This window comes from Solea senegalensis, linkage group LG21 (genome assembly GCF_019176455.1).
Source record: "Solea senegalensis isolate Sse05_10M linkage group LG21, IFAPA_SoseM_1, whole genome shotgun sequence".
Lineage (NCBI taxonomy): Eukaryota > Metazoa > Chordata > Actinopteri > Pleuronectiformes > Soleidae > Solea > Solea senegalensis.
The window spans coordinates 8,883,525-8,903,768 of record NC_058040.1 but is presented as its reverse complement, the minus strand read 5'-3'; the positions used below and the strand labels follow the sequence as shown (position 1 = coordinate 8,903,768).

General features: G+C 39.5%; 1 protein-coding gene across 1 annotated transcript in view; it reads right to left on the bottom strand.

The window, feature by feature from the left end:
- Positions 1-2,646: 2,646 nt before the first annotated feature.
- The window catches only part of eng (endoglin), a 37,674-nt gene continuing 20,076 nt past the window's right edge, over positions 2,647-20,244 (bottom strand). The window contains exons 4-14 of the mRNA XM_044012086.1: positions 18,295-18,408; positions 14,451-14,628; positions 12,138-12,321; positions 11,941-12,043; positions 11,502-11,694; positions 11,151-11,299; positions 10,707-10,937; positions 10,447-10,513; positions 6,697-6,807; positions 6,558-6,605; positions 2,647-6,466 (exon numbers count right to left, since the gene is read on the bottom strand). Coding sequence (XP_043868021.1) covers positions 6,345-6,466; positions 6,558-6,605; positions 6,697-6,807; positions 10,447-10,513; positions 10,707-10,937; positions 11,151-11,299; positions 11,502-11,694; positions 11,941-12,043; positions 12,138-12,321; positions 14,451-14,628; positions 18,295-18,408 — 1,500 coding nt within the window. The 3' untranslated portion in view covers positions 2,647-6,344. The remainder of the gene's footprint in view (positions 6,467-6,557; positions 6,606-6,696; positions 6,808-10,446; positions 10,514-10,706; positions 10,938-11,150; positions 11,300-11,501; positions 11,695-11,940; positions 12,044-12,137; positions 12,322-14,450; positions 14,629-18,294; positions 18,409-20,244) is intronic.

The window sequence follows — 20,244 nt, the reverse complement described above, 5'->3', positions numbered from 1 at the left end:
CTCCGTCCACTCGGTGAGGTGCTGGCAAGAGTGAACGTCTGTGTGGGTGAGAGACGGGGAGAGCTGCTCGGCTTGTACACCATCTCAGAGCCACGTAAACAACCTTGTGCGCAGCACAACGCCTCGGGGTGTGAAAGTCTGCGAGAGAGTAAGCTTACACTCTGAGAAGCTTCAGTTATGCTCGCATATGGCTTCCCGAATTCAACATGCCCTCCAGGCTTTATAGGCTTTATGTCAGGATCAGTCACAGATGTGTTAACCTGATACTAAGAAAGGTAGACTATGGATGCATGCTATTAGAATTTGAAAACATTGTGCAACTCAAAGCTTACTGTCTGTCTGACTGGCAGCATGCGTGTGTGTGTGTGTGTGTGTCGGGCAGACAGATACTGTATCAAGCATGATAGTTCACAGCAAGATGTTTCATTCCAAGTTTCCATCGCTCCTGCACAGCGTCGCTTCATTACCCCTTTTACTGTTTTTCGTTCAATTGTTCCCCCAGCAAATGTGCCTGATACTTTGCATTATAATGGGAATCAGTGCCTTCGCTCTGTTAATAGGCAATAAAAATCAGTGCATTCAGAGTGGAGAAAAAAAAAAGAAAAGAAAACAAAGTGTAGCACCATCTGGTGGTGATGAGCAGTAACACAATCATCAGAGTAATTAAATGTAACGGGTTGTTCCCCTGCAGCATCCATTCATTATGCACTGTTGCCAGCAAATCCAACACTATAATGAAAACTGTACTAGGATAGTTTATCTTTCCAATTTCATCTTGGTTAATGGTCAACTCTACACAGTCGAGAGTTTGCTGAGTACTATGCAGAGCTGCAGGACAAATGATTATTAAACATAACCGTAATATAACCAGAGGGTACTGTTAAACTTTGAAAATGTTGGCTACCGTTTTCCTCCGTTCCCATATCACTGTGGAGTGAGCAGTTAAATATAGAAATTAATTGCATTTGTGGGTGCCAACCGATTAAATATTTAATACTGGAATTTGCTTAATTAATTTTAAGTAAAGCCCTTTACGGTACATTGGAAATGAACCCCCAGGATTGATAGAAATCCAAACACGAGAGACTGCACTTCATATGTCTGTATTCCTCAGATGTTATTCAGCAATTAAGAGACATCTTTGGAGACATTGTTCATCAATTTTCATCTTCATCTCTGAGCTGTAAATTGTGGAAGAAAAGCATGACTCAATGTCCATTTACTTCTTCACGCCAGCTTGGCTTGTGTGACTTTCTTTTTTTTTTCTGTGACTCTGTAACCATTGGCAGCATTAAAGCTGAAAACTGTAACGTGGGAACATTTGAATGGTATTAGTATCATTCAAAAGATGGCAGAACATCAGGTTATGTTATCTAATTGGCAACTGCTGAACAACAGTATGTAATAAAAGCAAATTAAGTTGTTCACCGTTGTGAATGTTTTCTTCCCTTATTCATAGTTTTGAAAGGGCTTGACAAATATTTTTGCATAGAAAAGGTGACAAAAGTAGGAAATGCAAAATCTCACACAAGTGGAAAAACTGTGGATGGTGATGAAAAGGCTCTGAGGAAAAAAGTGACAAGGTTTTTATGATACACCACTGAACAACACCATTAGAATTCATCCTGAGATGTAAAAAAAAAAGAAAAAAGGCACACACTCTCACATACATGTCATGTTGTGTATCCTTCAAGGCCACATGGTTCCAAGTATGTATTGTGTGCCATTGGCTCCAGTCCTGAAACAACATGATAGACTTTGTATATAAATAAATATGTATATAAAAAGAGGACCTGAAAAGCATGGACAGAGAAAAACACCATTATTTCCATCATTTCACCTAACAGTAAAGGTTGATGACTCTGAACATGAATGGAGAATGATGTTTTCTTGCCTTTATTGTTTCAGGTTGTCAGGCTGTGGTGAATCAGACGGAAGTCACAATGAGACACAAAGACGGATTGTTCCGTTTCATTTCTGGAAAAAAAAAAGAAATAAAAAAAATGCGATTCCATACGAAAAACATGTAACACCAGTTTGTTATTAACTATGCATAAAGAAAAAAAAGCACGGTTTTGCTTGTAGGGGACTTAGTAGTTAAACCTTCGGGGAAAAATATTTGTTTACTAATACCTTGGTGTTATATATCAACCCAATATAATTTTATTATGTACGCTGCATAGCTTTAGGTTAAGGTATCCAGAAGTATAATTGTATGTAACGCATATATATCTGGAATCAGCAGCAACAATAAAAACATAAATGCATCAATAAAAACAATGATAAATCACACATGTGCACTCTGAGGCGGGGGGGCGGTGCTCCCCACTGCTAATATTATGAGACATTGTCTTTACAACTGCAGTGATAATGCAGAAGTGTCAAATTCACAACTTCAGCTGAGAGAAGGAGCCCGTCATCAATCACATGTTGCAGACGAGACAAACGATTGGGCATTTTCATTACCTGCAGTCACTGCAGAGTGCTCAACAATATTTCTGTCAAACCCTCAAGCACAGGTACAGATTAAACACAGTATAATCCTCATTCTTCCTTCACTCTGTCACTGCCTTTATCAATATGCTCCGGAGAATTTCCGCCATATAGGACGAGGCTGTAACAAAGACACAGGGGAAGCACAAAGAATAGACTTTGTCATATTCACTTTATTAAGATAAATCCAGACAACACTGATACTGTATTTCCTCAGGGACAACATACAAAATACAAAACATCAGTTGGAATACTTTCGGCGCAGAACACGTTTGGACCCATTTTCAATGGTAGAAGGGTTAAGGCACGGAGATAACAGCATTTTATACGATCAAAGCTGACATTCTGACATATCTTTGTGGTGTGAATTACAGACACTTTTCAGAGGATGGAGGCTATCAGATAACCCATTATATATACTGTATCGTCTGTTGCACACCTACACACAGACTTTCAAATACAGGGAATATGGCGCATATACGTGCATACACAGACGCACATATAGTCCATTAAATGTCTGAGTGTCTGAGTAGGAGGACGCTGTGGTCAGAGATAATGAATACATTTGTAGGGTTAACAAATGGATTAACTGTCAGCCTGTTGATTTCACATTCGGATATATAATGTTTACCTAACAAACAAAAAACATGAGTAATTTGACCTCTAGAATATGGCGGATTGCAGCACATTTAACTATAATACTTTGTGGTGAGGGCCACACGGTGGTATAGTGGTTAGCACTCTCGCCTTGCAGCGAGAAGACCCGGATTCGAGCCCCGGTTGGAACAAGGGCCTTCCTCCCCATGTGTGCGTGGGTTCTCTCCGGGTACTCCGGCTTCCTCCCACAGTCCAAAAACATGCAATGTGGGGAATAGGTAAATTGGACACTCTAAATTGACCGTAGGAGTGAGTGTGAGAGTGAATGGTTGTTTGTCTCTATCTGTGTGTGGCCCTGCGATGGACTGGCGAACTGTCCAGGGTGTACCCCGCCTATCGCCCGATGTAGCTGAGATTGGCACAGCACCCCCCGCGACCCTCTGGTGGAGGATAAAGCGGTTAGATGATGACTGACTGACTTTGTGGTGAGAAGTTGCGCTCAGAATTATCTTGCCGATCTGTTTTCAAGACTGCAAGGGTTTTTGTTTTTTTTACAGTTAGGGTAAAAATCAAATAGTGGTAAAAACCAACAAGACCAAATGTAACAGACTGTAACATGTAACACTGAAACACATACCAATATGCAGATATAAAAAAAAATATGATTAATACACAAAACAAATTCAATGCATTTAATAAGTGCTTCGATTGGAATTTGTCCCAGTTCTTTAAATACATAAAAGACTAAGGCATGTTAAGAATAGAGGGCTCAAAGTAAGGATATCATACAGCGACTTACAAAACTTCATATCGACATTACATACAAGTTAACCTCATCATATTGCACAAATACTCAAGTGGCATTTTGTACTGGCCCTCTTTGTTTCTTTCTCGACAGAACAAAAACAATAAGAAAAATCAGGCATGTTCATAAAAATGTACACGCACGCGCGCACGCACACACACACACACCGAGTGAAAGAGGGAGGGGACAAGCTTACACAGTTCGAATACATACAATGAGGAGACATTTCACAAATGTCATCGGTCTGGAAGAGATTAGGTTCGAAGGTGAATAAATTACCTTATAATCCAACTATGAAGGTTAATAACTGTATGTCATGTGAATATATATATTATATATATATATGCATCAATTAGAGTAGTATATGTTATGCATATAAAAGGCATTTGTGTCAAAGTAATGTACTTTAGATACACACTGACTGAGGCTCAACGTGTGACGTGAATGTTTGTGGCAACAAAAAAAAAACCATATATGTATATATATATATATATATATATATATATATATACATATATCCATATATACATATATATATATATATATAGATATAAAAACACATTTTACATTTGAACAGTAAAAACAAACGGTGGTTTCACGGATCAACCGCCACTCTCGCCCCTCGTGCACGTCCTCGCCATGCGGCGCCTATGCAGCCCCTGTCTAGCGCTAGCACTGCAGCAGCTGATGTAAGTTAATCATTTTATATCATCAAACTCATCTCTCTCTCAAGTGACAGTTTCCACATCGTAACAAAATGCTCTGCGAGAGGTGGAAAACCGAAGTTTTAAAGTAGTTTTCACGGGGTTAAAGCACTTTGGTGACATGAAAGATGTGGTTTCATATTTGTGTTACTGGTGATTATACGACTGAGTTCAAAGATCCAGAGCTGGTGACGAACGCTATGTAGGCACTTTGTTTTTGCCAAATTACCTGAAATACCACACATTTAATTACAAGATATCAAATATTACAGCACAATATTTGAACCTGTATTGTTCCATGATATTTTGGTCACATTAAGTTGGCAGCTCTACATATGTTTGTCAAAGTGGCATTAAACATGAGTGAGCAGGTTGTATGTCAAAGACATAAAGTCTTTATATTATGGGGGGAAGGAATGATGGATTATTATTAACAGCAGGCTGGTATTTGAACTGGCCGGAAAGCACTTAACTGCTGTGCATGATTGTATGTGTGTGTGTATTATTAGAAACATTGATTTCAAGCTGTCGCAACAAACTCTTACGTGGTGGTAATGGACTTGTTGCTAATTCTGATGTGAATGCACTGTGTTCAGAGGAAAAGTACTGGAATTCAGCCTCCAGATAGACTATTTTAGGGGAACTCCACCCTGCAGGCATCACCGAGTATGAGTGAGTAAATGATTGAGTCCTGAAAACTGATGTGCACGACTGTGATGCCAACTCCTACTTATGGAAACATTACTCGGCTCTGAATGCAGCCACACATCTGTGCGGTGCTGTACATAACACAAGTGATTATTTCCTTCCTCATTACTTAATGGTTGATTGCTATGTTTGGCCCATGAACATAGTTTCTTATTGTTGCTCTTACCTTAATAACAAAAAAAACAAACAAACAGTGGGATGGGACTAGAACATAAATGTGAAAGCTCTGATTCAGTTTTTTTGCATCGCATGAGAGTGGAACCATAACTTTGTTTTGTTAGCTACAAATGACCCAGTGGGTCGGCTGTAAGATCCTACAGCAAAGAAAAAAAAACAAAAAACATGAAAGAGTCAGAAAGTAAGATAAATTCAACAGAGAAATCTGGTCTTAAGTTTAAACTTAGCACCAGACTTCTTCGCAATAGGAGGTAGCTGTTAACCCTTGACCTCGAACTCCAATTAGGACAAATAACCCTCAAAGTGACCATTTTAATTGTATGAGAAATCCTCACATCTGGAGCTTTCCAGTTCCCGAGGTGTTGCGGATAACGTTTTTGGACTGACCTAACCAAAGGGCCTTTGTACTCCGGTGGCTTAGATGTGAATGCAAAACAGCTTTTCATCTGTTTTTCAAAGTCAGTCTTTTGACTGGTTTGTCTCCTGTCTAACTATTATTGTGCTGCCATCACACAAGTACAATTCATCTAAAGGAATGCAGTGAATTTCCTGTTAGCTCTTGGGGGATATGGTTTGTTTTTCCTGTTGCTGGGAGAATTTTTTTTCCCTCTTGCCCTATTTAACTTCCTGTCTACGAGCTTGACAGAGAATCTGCAGAGGTGAGCGTCAGAAGCCACAGAATAGACTCCTGTTATTTGTCCCCCAGCCCGGTGGGTTGTGCTTTTTCTAATGGGAATTTAAGGAGGGCACAGAGGGGAGATGCTTTTTAAGCATTATCAGGGAAAACAAAAGCACAAAACCCGTACAGATGACTTTGGAGGGAGATGGTGGCTCTGTTGGTGGTGACGATTAGCTTAGTCTCATGCCATGCTGCTGGTCGGTGTGCTCTGGGTGCTTCCAATGCTTGCATTAGCACTGCTGTTCTCAGAGGGGGACGGGTTGTTAGAAACTGGTTGTCGTTTGGCTCCAGAGCAGGGGCATCCTGCATAAAGAGGAGAAAGAAGATGTTATGAGAACTGAATGAAAAAGGATTGCACTGATGATGAGACATTAAAAGTGGTAAAAATCCTCACCGGGAAGACTTGCTGCTGTTGAGCTCATGTCTAATCCAGTTGGGTATCCTGATTTAAGCAGGATGAGGCAATTTTAAAAATCCACATAAAAATGTTGAATTCAATCAAAGACACAAGAACGTTATTGTTATTCTGTTACCTGTTTTTATTTTGATAAACCACAGTGCTCCAATAAGTAATACTCCAATCAGGAATCCTCCAAATGCAATGCCAAGAACACCAGGTAGGCCAAAATCAAAGCACGGTGGGGCTAGAACACACACATAGGAAAAGAACAATGTATATGCAAGCTTCACTGAAACAACAGCAACACAACACAATGTCAATCACAGTCAATCAACATTCTGATTCATCTTTGTGTTTTATGTACTGCTTTGTAAGAGAGCTCAGATTGCATTATAAATACACAGTGCTTCACAAATTTATTGGAACACCACCCAAAGCCACAGCTGCCCTAAATGAACAGCATTTGTAATTATTAAAATAATTGTGTAGAAGGAAAAACAGGAACAACAATATAAAAGCACATTATTATTTCTTGATTAAGATGTCAAATTATAGTTATTTACTTACATTCCTGAACAGAAAAAAATTGTTTTTGTGGTTGAATGTTGTGCTTGATTAATTTCTGACTTCTCAGAGATGCCCAATTTGGGTATGAAAAGGTGAATTCAGTTTGTTATTTTGCCAAATAAATAACAATATTTTTAGTTTTAGTTTTCAACAAGTTTTTGAAAGACTTCTAATATATTTATATGTTCTCGTTTTTACGACAGACGGTTTGATCAATTAAGCACATTTGTGTTAAACTCAAATACTCAAAATATTTTCCTTGCTTTCAAAATTGTTTTAATAAAATTAACAATAATGATGTGAAGGACAGTTTCCACCCAGCATTTAAATGCTTGCTGACCCATTACTTACTGCACATCCTGAAATCAACAGTAGCATTTATGGTTAAAAGATTTATGGTTTAAGATGTTAACTCTAATGTAAAAATGTGACTTGTACAAGCTACAACATGGCCCTTTAACACTGCCACCCTCCCATCCCCTTGTTACCATGACAGTCCGAGTGGAGCCCATGTCGGAAAATATAACGGTCATTACTTTCGCAGGGTGACCTCACCCTCGCAGAAATAAAAAAGTAAATTTGCACTCTATCATTTCCCGTTTTCCTAATTTAATGATACAAATTTCAATTTACAATCAAGTTATGCATTGGTGATGTTCTCTGGGCGAGCTGTGTGTTGGCTTGCCCTGCAGAATATGCCTCTCTGCTAACACTCTTAATAGAAAACATAAAACTCGGAGCCAGCAGCAATAAAAAAAATCACTTTCCCCCAAAGCAGCTCTAAAAGAGGAAGAACAGACGCACACTAAAACTTGATCAAGCCTTTGACATACAATACTGTGGCACAGACATACTGTATTAGCCAGGCAAGGCCACCCCACAATTTTGCTCCACTCACTGTGGTCGACCAAGGCCGTGAACAGCTCACCTTGAGACAGACAATATTTCAAGAAGGCTGTACAATAGATCTTTGACAGTTTTTCCCTTCACTGAGACATCACCTTAAACCGCTCTGACATCTGATTGTACAAACAAACCACTCACTGTGCACGTATTGATCCCTGCTTCCAATTTTCATGTTGTGAAGAATGATTTCATATTCATATTCTATCAATCGTGTTGTGTGGGGGATAAGCGACTAAAATGTCTAATCCAAGCTTTGCCGCATAAGTGTTTTCTCTAAATTGGCTGTTAAATTGTTTCCATACTGTCACCATGTACCAATATTTTTACCTTGAGGGTCTTCACATACACAAAAAAAACCACGTCAGATTTCGTGTGCATAAGTTTTCCCTCTTCCCCTCCTCCTAGTGCCTGTAGAGATCATCCCAGAAGTACCCACAACATTTGAAAGAATCTAATCATCACCTTTGCATGAGTTTCTCTCACCTGCCTCAGCTTCCTCCTGCCTCCTGGTGGAAAGTGCTAGGCTAAGAACTATATTGGGCATCATACAACACAGCTCCCCTTTCCTGAAGTACATTTAAGACAGGACATGAAGGACAGAAGACAGAGGGTTTGTTTTGTAGGAAACTTGCCACCACTCTGTGCATCGTGTGCAATTTGAATGGCTGGCTTGTGTGGTGCGGCTGTCTCTGCTGTGAGCCTTGATAAAACACACATTTGCAGTGAAGTGTATAAATAAAAGTACAAATAATGTACAATATAACCTCACTGGGTTAATTTACTTCTTTGAAATAGGATGATTTGGTTATTCATAGTAAATAACACTTAATATTATCATGCTTCTTTTTTTTGTTGATCAAACAAAGACAAATACCAAGTGAATTAAACACAACCTAGAGCACTGAAATAGTGACATCTTGTGGATGTCTGAACTGACTGCATCAACCTTGGTTTTTTGATCTGTTTGTGAGGAACATTCCTCGACCCTGAATGAGCCAGAAACATCACAGCAGCGTGAGCAGGTTTTCTCTTGGGACCTTTTTTTTTTTTTTTGACTGCAGTCAGTTGCTGTGTTAGTTTATATAAGTGAGGCTTTGACAGCAAAGCTGAATAAACAGGAGCAGGAAGCAGAAGCTCCAGTGCAGGTGTACAGAGGAGACAGGCAGAAGGCCTGTGCTGTGGCTCCCTGGAGCCCTCTTTATGAAAGCTACCAAACAGGAAGGATTGCTGAATGGACCACTCAGTCCTGCCCAGGGAAGACAGAATGCAGTCTGCTGATATAACCCTTGTATCTCTGACACAGCTGAAGAATGGAGTCATGTAAAAAGACCGACTAAACCGGCACGTTCCTTCACGGCTCATTGAATTCCTCCATTTCATCCGTTGCCAGAAAAACATTTCTAATGACACACGTTCAAGAGAAACAGGACAAAGGAAAGTATGGATGAGTACTTAGTCGGTGTCCTCACCACAAAACACTGCAGCGCTGCTGCATCAGCCATTGCATTCCTCTTTTAGAATGGAATGCGGAATAAAAGGACTCTTAAAAACAAGCAGGACTAATTTGTTTTGCAAAGAACAAACTCGAGTTGTTCTTCCAATCTAACAGCCTCTACTTTCAAGTATCCTTTTGCTTATAAACTGAATATTTTCACTGATCGTCACTCTGGAGATTTCTTTCTTTGTAGAAATGCATCTTTCCTCGATTGAGTGAAGTGTGTTGAGCAGTCCAACAATAGCACCAGGCACAGTGGCTGAGTTTGGAGAGCAACACTGTCAGACCCCCTGGAAACAAAGAGGACTTCGCCTCCCTCCCCTGAGGGCCATTACGTCTGATTGTGGTCACAAGGTCAGCCTGCAGACCTTCCTAAAGGACGAGGCCCTGCCCCGCAACCCCTTACTGACTTCACTGCATATCCTGAGTTCACTGCTATGACGACCGCCCGCGCCGCGTCTGCTGTGCATTCAAACAATACACACGAAGAATACAGCAAGAGGCAGCAACGCACTGACTGAGCGTCAGACAAGGAAGTAAATCCTCAAGGCGAAAAAGAGTAACATTATATTTTCTCTTTTAAAATTCAGAGACCTTGTTGTTAGAGAATAAAATACAAAACATTGATCTCAAATCTCTAAAATGTGGAGCATTTTAGAGATTTGGAAGCTGTTTTTTGTTAAAACAAAAACATCTGGATGGAAGAACAATGCAACAACTATATAAAAATAATTGTTAAAAAAAATGAGGGCTGAAACAATTATGTTGTAATAAGCATTTTATAAGCTCTACTGCTCTGTTAGTTAGATTCAAGTAAATAAAAGTGGCCAGGTGTGGATTAAAACATCAGCTACTTGAAAGGGGCATTTGAAGAAAGTGAAGTGAACAATATTTTGGAGTTTAAACTGAACTCACTCGGTGGTTGCAGACACGGCTGGGTGACCTCCAGATTTCCATTCACTCTTCCTGCATCTGCACATTGCTGGTGAGGTGGTAAGAACAACAACGACAAGATGAAAACAACCTATCAACAAATTATTGACAAAACTCTGCAATTTAAATAATCTACACGCACAAAAGAACATCCGAGTACACTACTTCTACATCGCTTTACCCAGTTCAGTGCATGATTTTATTCATGTGACGTCCAAAAAGTGTCCACAGTGAATTCCTACCTCACCGTGGCATAGTTTGACTGAGCATTCCAGGTCCCATGAGGTGGAGGTCACCTCTTGCAGCTGATCTAGTGAAAAGCTCAGTCGGGTGCTGTTGGGACAAGAGTTGGGGGAACAGGTCTCTGGAATGAAGGGCAGCTCTTTTACCACAGAGGACGAGTGCTTAGAGTAAACAAAGCAACTGGTCACTTTGATGGTCAACTTGATCCCCCCGTAAGCGTGACCAGAAATCTGCAAGGGACAGAGGAGACATCACAAGTTGAAAAGGCACAAAAATGATCTTTCTACAAATTATCCGAGGGAGGTGGAGCATTACACAATGTGAGCATTAAAAACCCTCTGCGCCATAGATATGTCATCAGTAAACATTGATTGCAGCAATTATTATATACATTGTCATTATAGACATATTTTGAATGAAATGCACAGTCGTTGATCTCTTACCTCGGCATAAATTCTCTTGTCGCTCTGTACCTTGGTGTTGGGGTCTAGGGGAGAGCGGAAATCTGGGGACGTGTACAACTGCATCAACAGCATCTGATTTGAAGCAGTCGTTGTTATGGGAATGAACGGTGCCAGTGGTGTTGTCGTTACTGGGAGGGGAAAGACAGAAAATACTTCTTTATTAAATAATTGTGCATATTACTTTCACTCTTCTTAAAACAGTCTCCATCCTCATTTCTGCTGGTTTTATGTAACGTACTGTGCTATATGTGGGCTGTGTCTTCTTGCCAAACACCATCTGCTGTATTTATGTATTAAAATGTTTTTTTTTGTTTTTTTTTATCATCTCACCTGTAGGGTTGTCCTTTTTTACAAGCACCAGCAAGATTGAAGAGTCCGCTGGTCTGAGTTCAGTATAACTAGTGAAAGTAGTGACATTAAAGATCTCCATAACCTTGTTCTGGACCTCAGTTGCATTGTCACTGTTCAGTGTATGTAATGGTGTTCCACGAGTGAAGCTGGGCAGCAGGACGTCATTGTTAGACTGTAGAGAGAGAGACAGAGAGGGAGAGAGAGAGAGAGATGTGCTTAAAGTTGAGGAAAATAAGTCATCGCTCAATACGACGATGTTTATAAATGAGCCATGTCACACCATTGATAACAATGTGATCACAGAGAAAAGTGTAGTTTGTCTTGATAAATCCTGTCTCTAATGTGCTAGTGGGACATTATTCCGACACCTCTTATCTGTAAAGGCCGGTGTGTGTGAGAGAGTGTGTGTGTCACTTACAGCAAACCTGGTGTACTGTGCATTGAGAATGGTCCATGCTGTCCCCTGGGGGCCCCTCAAGTAAACCCTGATCATCTTTGTATCCATGCGAAGTGACACATCGCTGCACAATGGAGAGATGGATTTCAGGAAGGTTTTACAACAAGGATGGAAAAACAATAGGCTCGATGCTTCGTGTTGCGAATCTCAAGGTTTACCAAACGCGGGCATTCTCCGGGATGTTTATGATGTGAAGCTCCACTTCATCACTGGAGTTCTCCTGCTGCTGAGGGGAGCAAGACGTGGATGAAGTAGCAGAGGGTCCATTTGTAATCTCCATGAAGTGTTTCTCGAATGCGTCTTCATTTCTAAGCGTGCAATGGCGAGAGCCAGGTGTGGTTCCTGCAAAACCACAAACATTCACGCTGTGACTCAAAAAGGCATTCCAGTGGAAAACATTGTCATATGCATAATTACAGAACAACATCTCTCAATAAAATCAATTACCAGCACTTCTCTTTTAGTATGTGGCAGTGGTGTATAGTGGACCTGGTGCAATGTTCAAACTCCTTATATAGCCTTATCACACCAGTAGTTGAGGACATGGAGACGTGAGAAATATTCAACAGAATATTTGAACTAAATTTGTGAAAACCTGGATTGGACACTTGAATTTTGTACGGTGCAAACAATCACGGTGATAGCCAATGTTTCCTGGTACAATACAATTCTCAGTCTCAGTTTTAACACTGCTCAAAATCGCTGTTCTAAACCCTTAATATGAAGAAATTGCTTCAACTACACATAAAAGTGGTACGTTTAACTCTGAGTAACAGGCTACAATAGACATTTCAGGAATTTTAAATCACACAGACATTTCAACAAGCCATAAGGGACATGTAGGCTTCATATTTTCTACTTTGCAAATCTTACAATTGGCAACACACTGTTGTGTAATCACTGCACTCGCTTTTCAAACTCCCACAACAAAGCCTACATGAGTTCACCCCATACAGGCCAGGAGATGCAATGATGTAACAATGTAAACTCTCTCTCAGTAAATTTGTGTGCACTAGAAACAGCACTCGCTAAAACTAGGAGTTGCTGGACAACAAAGAATAATTCCACCCATCCATTATCTATACTGCTTAACCCCCTGAGGGGGACATGGCGTGCTCCGGCCATCCCCGCTGACACTGGGAGAGATGCAGTGTACAGCAACACTGCTTTCCATGTCATTTTAACAACTGTGAGTGGCCAGATGTCAATGATAAGTACCTATAACAGACCTGGAGATGGACAGGAAATCAAAAAAACAGTTTATGACTTAATACAGCAATCACTATTCCAGCATATCATCACTGTTTACATCTATCTCTATCCATGTCAGAGCTCAGTTTTGGCTCAAACCACTTCCGGAGGCTTTGCTTAGAAATAATTGCGCCTGCATGCAGCATCCTGCCGCTACTGCTGCTGGCAAACGCCGCCAGTTATATCCTTATATCCAGGCTTCACTCGACAGTGAACAGTCACTCTCAATATCTGTTGTTTCTGTGCCTCCGTCTTCAGCATTGTCAACCATTTGTCGCTGACTTCTTTCTCCAAGTGTTTCGCCCTTTGCAATGTTGTGTCAGCACTGTGACTTTTGAGCTTTCACAAAGATGAGGATGAGCACTGATCACATGCGATTTTACCTGTTGCAAACATGTCCATGGATTTCAAACGTGCAAGTTTAGTTCGGGAGTCTCGCTTTGTCACTGTCAGTGCCTGTGCTGTTGTTTGGGTCACTGCTGTACATGATAAAGGATTTATAAAGTTTCCCCGGGCATTTCTGGAATAGTCATGCAAGAAAAGAAATGTTTGCATGCTGCAGTAGTTTGTGTTCCCTGAGGACAAGATGAAGATAGACTTTAAAATTAAGCCAGGTGTCTGCAATGCAGCTTCATGGGTTTTCTGGCTTTTTATTTCGATTTATCTTTCCTTTGTGTGCATCTCTTGTTGTTGAAATGCACGTGAAGAAGCAATTCATTGCAAGTGCCCTTTTGGAGATCACAAACACATGGCTTAACATTCAGGGACTTAAAAGGTTATTTTTGAAGCAATGTTGGTCTCATTTCGGCACACGTTTCCTCAGGGAAATTCGTCAGAGAGTGCGTCCATGAACACATAAGAAAAGAGAAGTTTGGTGATTGATTTTATCAAGAGCTTTGGAAACAACACCACATCCGTCCTTGTTTACTGTACTGCAGGCTTGCTGTTGAGTTATGTAAGCTGGAGCTCTATGACATAAACTATAGTTTGACACCTAACAACATCACACACAGCATGTTCTGGGTAATGTGTGACAATGTTGGCATATCTCAAACACTAAACCCTTTACACTGTTGATAAGATCTGACTGGTTTATACTGATTTTGCAGATTGTGCAAATGACTCCCTCCAAACTGACAAAACTGCCCCACAGGTAGTTAAGATGGAGGAACTCTATTAACTCTATTAAATATTTGCCAGGTTGTACATATAATTCTCACCTGCTGTTCCGGTTGTGGACATTTGTATTAGATTTTGGACTGTTGTGAACGAGGTCACGCCGCCAAACTTCCGTGTCGCCCACTCGACCAGGTCCTCGTTTTGAGTGGGGATATCTTGCTTGTAAATGTTGTTTTTGTGTTCATTACTATAAGCAGTGATTGTGGAGTTACTGTTCAGCTGTTCAAAAAAAAAAGAAAAGAAGCAGAGCCCATGTCATTCCACTTGATTTTAACGAAAGGCAAATTGATGAAAAAGAAAAACAGAGTCTGTTCCCCATTGGTAGAATCATCAAAGAGTCAATTTTACACAAATATATGCCTCATATCTGCTCACATTGTTTATCTATCCCTCTTATTTTCCTCTTTTTACTTTTTCTAAACCTCCACCCAACTCTCCCTCCATTCTCTTTGCAGGGTCCTGTTAAAAAGAAATGTTTATTATGGTTAAGTGTCCACGAGCCCAGTTGCACAACCCTGTTGGAGCCAAGGTCTTTCCTTTGCTTCCTGAGTGGGGCCAGGAAATGGGACCTTTTTTAGCTTTGTGCGTCACCACTGTCGGCTGAAATCTGGCTCCATACATGGTATAAATATATACATCTATTCCATCGACTAGACACTGCCGTTTCCTCGTCTGGACCAATGGGAAATAATGGAGTTTACATAAAGCTCAGCGTGGATAAGAAGGCAAAGGAAGGCATTATAGAAATAGAGGAGTAATGTCTGTTTATGGTAGATTTCAACACCCATTAGTCACATTGGGGTATTTTTAAGTACACAGTTAATAGCAAAAACATTTATATTTCTTGGTCAATGGACTTCAGTCTACTCTGATTTGTTCTTCTCTTCTTTTGCAGACTAAAGAGTAAAATAAAGACTTGTTCAAGTGTGATCTCTTCATTCTATAAACAGACACTTGAAAAAGGCTTACTTTTGGTGAGGGCTTGGCTTTTAAAATAAAACAATGAAAAGAAGAGTTTTAGTTTTATTTCTGGTTAAATAAAAGGTGAAATTAATTAGCAACCAAAAACATATTTTTCATGAATCTCTTTTTTCAAGTGGAAATTTGAAGAAGAAGACCTGAGCTGCATATAAAATACCGATGTGTTTCTTTTTCTTTGTGTGCTCCATTTTGGGCTACATGCAGACAATGTAACACATAATTACTGGATTCTGACTCAACAAACTGAACTAAAACTAAACAAACTCAGCCTTCTTTGTCGGTAGAACTAAAGTGGGAAGTGGTGCGGATGAGCAATTTCAGAAAGAACAATTATTCATCCTGGTAGTGTTTCATCAGTGCGCATTTACATGATGGAAAATTACTCTCCTGACCTGTCTTGTGTGTTTAAATGTGTTTTGCCCTTGCTTAATAAAGTGAAAAAAAGGTACAATACAAGTAAGCCTAAGCGAGTCATTGGTCTTTACACGTGAATATTTGATTGACACTGGATCAAAATAATAATAAAAGCAGGATAGGCAGAAGATAATAGCGGAATAACCGTGGTAATCATTTGGATGATTAGAGCAGAGGTGAATTCCTTGTGGAAAATGCCTCTGATGATGCATCTTTCCCATCTCGTGTATGTCGCTGCTGCTGTTCTGGCTAACAAAGTGTTTATATGATAAACTGAAGAGAGCAAGAAGACAACATTTTCATGGCTATCGCGGTCAGCAGTGGGAGCCTAACGAAAGTAACAGAGAGCTGAGCTGTCAGAGCTGGTGACGAACTTTCTGAGATGCAGAGCAGATGCTTGCCGCCACCCCCCCCCGCCCACAATCTGTAGTAAAACAGTATTATCCCCCAGCGATACTGCTCATCCCATGAAAACATCCTGTGGTTACAGGCAACGTCGCCCGGGCTCTCGACAGGACATGATACAGGATGGAGTGTCGCACTCCTGTCAGCATATCTTTAATTGATGGCTGTAAACATTTCATTGCTGTGATTCTTCAGCTGTTACTTTATTTTATTTATGTATTTTTATATAAACTTGCTTGTATACTTAGTCTTACACTACTGCTACCACACTACAGAGCAATTTTAATTGTTTTTTTGTCAAAATGTGAAATGTTTGTGTTGAAGTAGTAAAAAGGAAGGATCTTAAGGGTTTCAATAGCGCAATCATGTTGGAGAGGAAAGCTTGTGATGATGATGAACAAGAACAAAAATCTAGAACATTGTGAGAGATGCAATGTATTAAACGTGACCTTTTTTGGCAAACAACTGTCAAGTGTTAAAAGTTCCAGAGATAAAGTAAGTTTGTGGAAAGAAATAAAAGGAGATAGTGCTGACTTTGATGGTTTCACTAATGTATCACATATGAGATGGCACCAGTGTACACAAGGTAAGAAAAACACACAGACAATCACAATCAAAGCTGGACACTGGAAACATCTGGAATGGCTCAAACTGCACACTTCATGGGTATTATGTGGAAGTCCATTAACACCTTAATGGCTTTCATAAATTAAGTTATATAAACGTTATAAGAATTGGTGATCAAAATGAAACAAATCAGATTTAAATATGTCATCATAAAACACTTTGTATTAGACAGCTGCAGTCTGTTTGATGTATTAGGTCACACAATCACATTTAGAATAGTTTCCTTTTTTGAGACAGGCAGTTTAGTTTGATTGTAGAAGATCCTGACATGTTCTAATGAGAATCTAAGTCAAATCTGAGTCAGTGGTTCGTCTCTGTAACAAAAGGTTTGTGTTCAAGTTTGAATCTTGAAATTGGTCCATTGACAACGCTATCACACATAAAAAGTTTGAGACGCCGCAACAATTAAACTGACTGCAACTGCAACTGCAACACTTGGTGCATTGTGTATTATTTCTTTATTTAATTAGACACTCTCAGGAAAAGTTACGTTCCAAGCCCCACAGATTGAAATTCAGATATACTCTGAAAACAGTGTGTAAAAGTGAGAATCTCCAATCTCACAGGGACATTAATTTTAACAGGCGATGCCATCCGCCCGTCTCGTTGCTGGCTGAAACTTCTATTACTGATTTTATAGTATGGATAATAAAAGAACACACACAAAAACCGCCGCTACACAGCATCCAATATCTATGGGAAAGCAGTATGGTTCATTGTGTCTCTAAACAGGCTTGGAGAGCTGCACAGCTGTGGCAATTTGACTGTATGCAAACAGCTGGCACAACACAGCAGCTACAGCTATAAGTGGGGGAAAAATCTGCCTTTATTGGCCCCCTCAGGAGAAATTTGTCCTGAGCAACTACATCTGGAGAAATCTAAAAATTAAACTTCACTGAAAATAATAACCGATTAAAACTTCACCCCGTTAACCTGTTCATTGTTCATGATTACTTAGTGCCTGTTCAAGGGCCTTGTATACCATTGTAATCATAAGAATCTGAATTCCAGTTTTGAAGCTTCCAGATTTGCAATTTGATGTAGTTGCCAGACGTCACCTGCAGCCACGCCCCTATTGGACCATAGCAGCTGTCAATCAAACAGGTGTCAACTTGTTTTATTGAAGAAGACCCAAAACTAGTGATTGAGCACATTAACTCTTCAGGAAAATAATTACCCGAAATATCATTAAACTGTAATTGAGAAGTAGAATAATTGTTAAGAAATAAATATTTTCCCAAAGCAGCTGTTCAGTATATTCTTACTTCCTAATTGACTTCACAGAGGAAACCAGAAGACTCCATATTTTGTATACAAGCTATGGGAGTAATCAAGTAAAAACGATTGAAATATGAGGTGTATTTAATGGTTAAATTTAAAATGACTTTCTCAGTGAATACCCATCCAACACCCCAGAACCTGAAAGATAATACAGAGAAACAACGAGGTGTCACTTACATAAATGTTTACATCTGCGCTGATGTTGAAGAAAACATAAACTACGTCTGGCGACGTAAGAATGAGGTTCATTGGCTTAGCGTTTGGCATATGAAGAGGGATTATCTTCTGAACCTGAAAGAAAAAAAAAGACATTTGTTACTTGAAATATTTCCTCACATGTGCACAAAGATGATATGAATAGAGCCTAAAGTTTTCATTATTATTTAAAAAAAAAAAACCACAAGTGTGTATATCATAGTTTCTTTGTTATCAAAAGTTTGGCATTGATGTAAAACTCCAGGTGTAAATCGTGCCACTTGCGTTCTCTTTTTCTCACACTATGACTCCACCCACATTGGAGAGTTATTCATGATGACAACACTATTATTGATAGAAGCCAGAAGCATCAAGTCTATAAAGTTTTTGACTTTGAACCTTTTGGCTTCTATAAGTGATAACTCTACCATCATCCGGCACATTTCTTTATCCGTGCGTCCTTGTCAACTGCTATGAAAAATCCTTACAAATGTAGACAGTGAAATATCTGGTAATGGAGTGATGTGAAGAAGAACCCTCGTGACAGTCTCCATCAAAGTGCAATATGATTAGAAAATTAAACCTCATGACTTTAACAGATTTAAGCTTATGAATGTGTGTGTTTTTTTAACTCTATGACATATCACAAACAATTACGCAGTGAAATAAAATGACAGTTATTATTATGTCCTTTTTTGTGCCATTATCCACCATCATCGTTGCTTCGACAGGGGACGTGGTTATTTCCCAGTTTGCCGGTCTGTCACTGAGTGCCACTAAATGAAGAGACCTCAAGTTGATGCGGTAGAGACACATTTTGCTTGCAGCACCAAGTTTAAAAATAGTTCCAATTGCGGTTTAATTCTGTACAAGCCTGATTCCTTTTCTACCTGGTTTCAAAAATCAGTCTGGGATGTGACAATTATCCTTGTTTTTGCGACTACGAGATGTCAACACATGCATCTTTCCAGAAAAAGCAATGCCAGTCATTTGAGGCGGGCTCGTCAATAGGCAGACTGGAAGCTGTTTTTCTACCCGTCTCCAGTTTGACAGGGACATTAATGAAATAATGCAACATGGTGCTATTATTATAATGTCTCTGTGTCGCACAAAACAAGTCAAAAGTAAATCAAAATCTATCACAATTAATTATATGGCTGATGTGCAACGAGCTGAATTTTCTAATTTAAGCTGTATATTGTAGCAGGGTCTTAAAATACTCTAAAGAGATGACAACAGAGAGTGACAACAGTACAATACAGTACAGTACCTATAACATTAACAGAACACTAACAATAGGAATGAGGAGAAGCCTCGTGTCCCTAATGGAGAGATTTCAGATTATTTGCCATTTTATGAATTTTTTATAATTTGCAAATCATGTATTCCCATTGTACTCACCACACTGTACATAAAACCTAATTAACATCATTTAACACATAATGTAATACCTCATTAACAATATTTCAGCTGAGGTCAACAGATTGCCTAATTGCCACTGCATCCACCCTCTTATTCAGCCTTCATTACCATGTTCTACATGTGCATAATGGGTAGAGCTGCTTTAGCTTTGTGAATATCAGTGGTGGCGAGTAGACCTTTTTTCAGAGGAAAAAAAAAGGAATTTCTACTTAACTTTACTTGCTGTAATAGTCCTTAGATAATCAATTTTTACAGTCGGACGCATTAGAAGTGAAGAGCATTAATATAAGAAAAAGCTCAGAATATTCATATATACCAATTTCTGTGTACATCAGTCATGCTTATTTCTTTGTACAAATAAAATACTCTATTCCTTCTCTAGTTTATTTAAAGATAGAGCTTTTTCAGAGCACAAGACTCATGTTGTGGAGACAATGAGCAAGGTGTGAATTCATTTACTGGCTACCTGGTGTTTGCAGGGGCTTTGCACTAGATGCTTAATTGTAATGA